General features: G+C 36.3%; 1 protein-coding gene across 1 annotated transcript; it reads right to left on the reverse strand.

Annotated features, from left to right (window-relative positions):
• Positions 1-334: 334 nt before the first annotated feature.
• On the reverse strand, positions 335-2,078 carry LOC133682137 (WRKY transcription factor 22-like). Its single transcript, XM_062105403.1, has 3 exons — positions 1,485-2,078; positions 1,252-1,362; positions 335-1,111 (listed from the first exon to the last, which is right to left on the reverse strand). Exons 1-3 carry the CDS (start codon positions 1,916-1,918, stop codon positions 613-615), a joined length of 1,044 nt encoding a protein of 347 aa, XP_061961387.1. The 5' UTR covers positions 1,919-2,078; the 3' UTR covers positions 335-612.
• Positions 2,079-6,905: the final 4,827 nt, after the last annotated feature.

Genomic DNA, 6,905 nt, shown 5'->3' on the forward strand with positions numbered 1-6,905 from the left:
AACTGTCATTTATTTGTTTTTCTCGTTTGGCCCGACTCTGCGAACATCTGTCGGTTGGAAAGTTGTCAAAATAACCACCTCATCGAGAAATTTTAGTACTCATTTTACTCTCTATGGCCATGATTTGGATCTCCCTGAGAAACCAAAGAGATGTCAACCGTGTATGTCCAAGTCCTCGAGGCTGCCGTACACGTATTGTGAATGCTTCCTGATTCAATTGAAGAGGCAATATGCCATGGGGCTAGGGTAAGACACCCAGAGGCCACGGATATCTTTATCTCTTCCAAACATGAGATTTGCCAGTAATAACCCGACAATTAACAAGAATTCATCCCAACCAAAGTTCTCACCCTCGTAAATAATTAAATGCCTTAACATAGCAAAAGCAAAAGGCGGATAAATGAATAGACTAATTTACTAACAGTCTAAAGATCAACAAAAGGAATAAACTCTTTACTTTTCACCCGCAGCATTCACTTCACAGGCACAAGGCATTGATGCCTTTGAGATTCTACTTCTAGCAAAATGATACAAGTAACCGAAAAGAAAAAAAGCAAAGAAAATAAAAGAAAAGCATAAGACCGATGTCAGAGATGCCATTCTCAACTAATGTCAAATACTTTCGGCTGCTGTGGCAGCATTGTTAGCAAGCCAGGGCTGACCAAAACTTGCTGGAAAATGATCAGGGAAGTAATCTCCGGTGGCAGGACCAACAAACTCCTCTAAACCCGCAAAGAAATCGTCACTAACAGCTATATCTGAGAACCCACCAATCTCATCTTCATCATCATCTTCCGTTATATCTTTCTCTTCTCTGCTTAATTCCATGTTTGAAGTACTTTGAGCTAATAGCTCATCTTCCAGAGAAGTTGCTGGAGATGAGCAAGTGGGTTTGGCTGGTGATGATGGTTTGCTAGAATCATTAGCTTTGCCAGTTTGAGGTGTTGAGGTCTTCTGACGGGTGCTGCCTGCTAGAGAGTTTCTGTGAGTAGGAGCAGGGTGGTTGTGCTCTGCTGTGTAGGTCACTATGAACATTCCTGGGTCGGATCTGTTTCTTTCCACTTGTTTCCGGGCCAAACACCCTTTTGAGCTGCTGCATCTGTAATAGCCCCTGGTATTCATTGAACAAACCAGAGTTTAATCAATTAGAAATAGAAAATTTACAAGTTTTGACTTGATACCAAACCGAGAATACCAAAATAAAAGGCGGGCTTTGATTAAATTCAAGATGGATGCATAATATGTTGTTACCTTGGATAAGGAGAGCCTTTGATAGGCTTCTGCCCATATTTTCGCCATGCCCACACATCTGAAGAGAGAGCCTCAGCTGGTACTTGGCATACTTTCTTTAACTGGTTCTTTCTGTGACAAAACAAAAATACACAAATGAAGTATATATTAGCAAAAGAGTTTGTCTTTCTTTGATGATTATCTACCAAATCAAATTATTTTCCTTGCTGTAAGTGAGAAGTTAGCAGATTTACCTTCTTTTGGATCGAGGTGTATGAGAATTTGCACTACTAGTCACAGAACCAGTTTGAGACTGCTTAGGCTGTGACTGTTTTTGTTGTTGCTGTGGCTGTTCCTTGGTAAAACTGGTAAAAGAAGAAAAAGAAGAGAGGGGTGTGCAGGCTTGTGGTGAATAAATGGGCTGCTGAGATTTGGGAAAGAATGGCTTGTAAAGCTCATGCAATTCTCCAATAGCATTTCTTGTTTCAAAGGGATCTGGATGAGAGAAAAGATGGCCAACTTGCTCACTTCCAAAACCAGAAAAGCAAGAATATTGAGGATAATAATCTGATCTATAGCCACTAGCAGTGCTGTTGGTGGTGGTGGCGGTGGTGGTGGTAGAAGTGTTGGAGGTGGAGGTGGTGCAGCCTCGGACCACAGCATGAAGATCCCAATCAATATCCTCCATGGCTTCAGAGACAAGGTCTGTGAATCTGTACCTTCCTTCTGCAACTGATGTTATAGGGAGGAGACAAAAGAAGGCGCTGACTTTTTAAGAGAAAGAGAGAGAGGTTAGGGGGTGTAATGAGTAGGGAAACAATAATATATAGCGAAAGAGAGAGAGAGTATGGCAATTTGGCATCTCAATGTTTATCTTGTCCTTTCCTTTCTTTTTTTTTCTCTTTAGACAAGCTGAAAACCAGTTTTGGTTTTTTGGGGTTGACTTGGTAAAATGTCAAAGGGTTACGTGGGGTTTGGTTTGGTTGGATTGGACTGGGTTGGGCTGGGTTATGACTTGGGTGGCTCCGCCTTTTGATGAGTGTTGGAAAGTCCACACGGTTGTGTATTTAAATGGAGGTTTGTGAATTACCGACAAAATAGAAAATAAAGTGGAAGCCAGTTATTGGGCGAGTGCTCCAATTTCAGTTTTTTCTCATCGCTCCGTGGAGGAATTTACTTTTCCCTTTAAAAGAAATGTCGTGGGCTCCTTTTTCTTTCTGTAATTAACAAATCTGATGTGTGATTATTACCGTGATGAATGATGTTTTTTTTTTAAAAAAAAATTATTTGCATCGCGATCCCAAACGGTTTCTAACCCAGTTATAAAACCTAAAACATGCATAATGATTAAATAAAGAAAATAAAAATAAAATAAATAATGATTCCTGAATTAATTAATTTGAAAAATATCCATAAAAATACTCAAAAGAACCTCTATTCACACTCGTGTGAATGCTTTCATATTGACTTTAATTAATTATTTAATCATTATTTTAAATACTCGTTAAATTAGATTATATGGTGGTATTGTAGATTTTTATTCGTATCAATGTTATCTTAGTATTCGTGAGCATTTGATTTTCCCTTTGTATTTTGTTATAAAAATATTATCAGGTGTTCTTCTCTGAATAAAAAGGAAATATCGTAGGCAAATGAAAGGGTTTTGCTAACTATTATTCTCGGAATATGGTGTCCTGAAACAACGGCCAGATCACCAGCATGAAAAGAGGATGTTTTGAAACTTTAGTTCGGACACAGACCCCGTCAATTTCTTGCACAGATGCGCGCCCATGATCTGTGGCTGTGGTTTCTTTCCAGATTCTGCTGGCCACTTCCTTCGCACGTGCCAAACTACTTGCTTTCGGAAACACACGATAGTATTGTTTTTATATATAATTTTTTATTTTTTTTCCCCACTCCAAACCCCATTCCGTCTGCTACAGTACAATATTCTCTTTCCGAGTTGAATACATGAATGGGAAAGGGAAAATAAAGACACCGACGGGGGGTGGGCTGACAGCTAGAAGATTTGCCTGGGCCCACAGCTTTGTAGAAAAGTCATAGCCGTTACCGGTGCCTCGTGATTCAAAGCGTTCCCAGCTTTCCCTTTCTAACGAATCCTATGATACAGGATCTGGCGGTCAGGATTTGTTTTTAGCTAATCATCGTAATTATTTTACTTGTATCCTCGCTTTATGTAATTAAAGTATTATATAAAAGATAAAAACAATTACAAGATTTTTAATTTTATATATATATATATCAAAACAATTTAAAAATATTTAAAAATATTAATTTAAATAAAGAAATTAACAAAACAATAATTCAATCACTAATCATAGTGATATCAATTTGTAAATTAGTTATTCTTCCTGTCCAGAAAAAAATCCTAATTTTTAGTTGACCGGGTGTAAATAAAATGAGAGTGATGTTTCCCTAATGCTTTAGTAACTTCACTAGTTAAATAACATGATTTCGATATAAAGTTGCTGGAGATACATTTTAATTAAATGTATGTATGTGAAATTAAAGTGTAATATTTATGTGATTAGCCTACTTGTAAACCTATTCTTAAGAGTTAATTTTAATTTACTCTCGCGGGGTTCGAGGCAATTGCAAATCATTTATAATTAAAAACATAAATAAATAAAATAATATATATACCAAGCTGAAAATTATATGCAGAGATAAAGTTTAAACCACGGAACCCATTAATAAATTAATAAATAAATATTCTATTCTATCACGGGTCAAGCACTCATGACATTTGATTGTCAATATTAATCAGTTTTATTAAATATAGTGTTACATTATTAGCTGATGATTATACCATCATAGAGATATAAAAGCTTAGAAGTCGGTTTTCTTTTAACACCAAGCATTTTTATTTTTAAATATAAATAATGTACATGAATTTTTTTTTAACCATAGTAGAAGATCTAATCTCATTAAATTATTTTAAAATATTTTTCTATTTGATCAGATTTTAAAAATTCAAGAACAAGATAACTTTTATTTTTTTCTTTGAATAACCTAAAAGAGAATATTGATAATCGTTTAAAATTTTAAAGAAGACAATAAAACAATAAAAACCCAATTAGAAAAGATAATTTGGATTCGTCTCTGTTTAAATTTAAATTTTTTTTTTAAAAAAAGTTAAATGTGGAAGTTACCAAGATGGATTCTATCAATTTAATCACCAAGATGGATTCTATCAATTTAATGGTTCATATATTTATTTATTATTTTGTATTTGTAAAATCAGAAAAAAAACACTCTTGTGGCCACTAAAATGCAAAAGGAAAATGTTAAAATCTCGCTCACATGGATTAGTCTTTGCATATAATTTATTTTTTGTGACGGCAGATGATGCGACGAGAGGGGCTAATGACGTACATTTGAGAGACGAAACATTTTGTATCCTAAAGACGTGGGTGGCACGAGGGCATTGAATTGCAAACGTGTGGGGTCCATATGACTTCATGGGCAATAATAATAATAATAATAATAATAATAATAATAATAATAATTCATTTGTTTTGACCAAACCATATCTTTCTCATCGAGTGGGCTTGATATTTGCTCGAGATTAGTCAGATTTTCAATAAGTCAATTTAAAGGTCAATAAAAAAGGAAGCGTTACCACCTAGGGTTGGGTCTAGTGGCAAGGAGCAAGCTAGCCCTCCTCTGGAACGAATATGATTTGAATCCTTGATACTAGTGGAACATGTTTTAAAATGCTCATGAATATGTTTGTGTTTTCAATGCGTGTTTTAAAAGAAATTGAATTTTTTTTTTTTTAAATATTCGAGGAACATGTTTTTAATGTTCCGAACTACATTTCATTGTAAGATTATTTTCGTTTGCGTACAAAGTTTTTTTTCCCCATCCTTTTCGATTTGGTTGTTTTTTAGTTCCTAAAGAATCAGAGAAGACGACACGTGAATTAGAGAGAGAAGTTCTCATTAAGAAAAGGGGTCAGTGCTAATCAACCTTTTCGTTATTAAAATGAGAACTTAATTTTAATCGACAATTTTAAATCTCGATTTATCCAGAGATCAGTTCACATGTTTTGTACAGCCCAACATAGAGAGAGTAGCTTTTTCTATTACACAACTCTTTTTTTTTTTTTTGTGAGCACGTCCATATGCAAGTAAATGAAGTCCATGCAGATCCCTCAAACATTGATGTCAAGCAACTATATATACACAGGTATATAAATCTATTTATTAATTTTTCAGGTTCAATATAATTTCTTTAATTGTATATAAATCTTTGTGTGCACAGGTACGTGCATGGTAAAAGAACCCATAAAGACTAGACTTACCAAACAAAGATATCTTCACAACAAAATATAATCGCGTCCTCGATCGGCGCCTTCCTGGTTTATATGGCGTGAGCTCCTTCATTCCCAATTCAGTAACCCAAATCTCCTGTTCAGTTTCCAGATGGGCGTGAACCAGCAAGGCCAAATCCATCAAGTGATGGATCCTTAAAATCTTCAACTTATAATGGAGAAAAAAAAACTAGTCAAAAAGAAGAAGAAGAAGAAGTATGAGTTACTCAAGTGGTGATGATGGTACTATTGAAGAGAGAGAGAGAGAGAGAGAGAGAGAGCATTTTCAGAATTGGTCCACCACCACTACCCATGACAAAAACCGGCATAGGCACTCCTTTTTTCCTCTTTACACTTTTCCAATTTATTATGTGATATTGACATAGTTGGGAAGCACTTGGTATGAGACTTTGGTGGAGGATGGGTTTTGCTGGCTTCATATTTCTTCATCATTCGTTATCCCATCCTATATAGGTAGAGCATGTTTTTGGGCTTTGGTAGAGTCCCCGTTTGCTTGGTCAAACATTTATACTCGGAAATGCCTCTTCAAAGTCTACGTATATCTAGTTAGGCATTCGGATTGAACAAGACTTTAGATCTCAAGAATACTTGTTTGGTTACCTGGAGATTAGATAGAGACTTGAAAGGAGTTTTTGATGGCACACAATCGATTGCCCACGGTGCTACAGCAGTGATTTGTGGGGTCTTAGCACATCTTTGATTTTCTTTTTTAAGAGAGGGAAGGGAAATGTCAATTTGTCATGAGATGGGCACAAAGGAAATGTTTCACATAGATAGATGCCTTTGCTATCAAAGAAGATAACCATCCATAAGCAACTTAACCACCCACCAAACGTACTTCATCAATCAATGTCCTCTCTCTTTCTATCCGTTGTCATGAGATAAACTGACAGGGGGAGCACTTTATAGTGGGAGGTATGCATCACACTAGAAAAAATGGACGCACCTCATCACCACACATAGAGGCAGTGCCAGGTGTCACAATCGCTACCTCCACTTTTTTTCTCCCGTTTGTGTGCCATTCATGAACGAGGCACTGAAGGTAGAGGCTGTGCTTGCAAACAATTAGAGGCCTTCATTTGTGTCGCCTCCATCATTATAGGCTATCGTGGCCTTTCTTGTGTTAAGACATTCCATATGCACAAGACAAAGGCTGAAAATTGGCAATTGCAGTGAATGTTTATGGCAGTCTTCTTGTATGGAAGCCACTTGGAACTTCGAAATGGAACGAACGAGCACTCTATACTCCGAGAATTTTACGAGATAGAAACCTTAGATTCTACCATTACAAAAATCAGCCGAGGCCGAATTACGCGAC

The sequence above is a fragment of the Populus nigra genome, chromosome 2, assembly GCF_951802175.1.
Source record: "Populus nigra chromosome 2, ddPopNigr1.1, whole genome shotgun sequence".
Taxonomy (NCBI): Eukaryota; Viridiplantae; Streptophyta; class Magnoliopsida; order Malpighiales; family Salicaceae; genus Populus; species Populus nigra.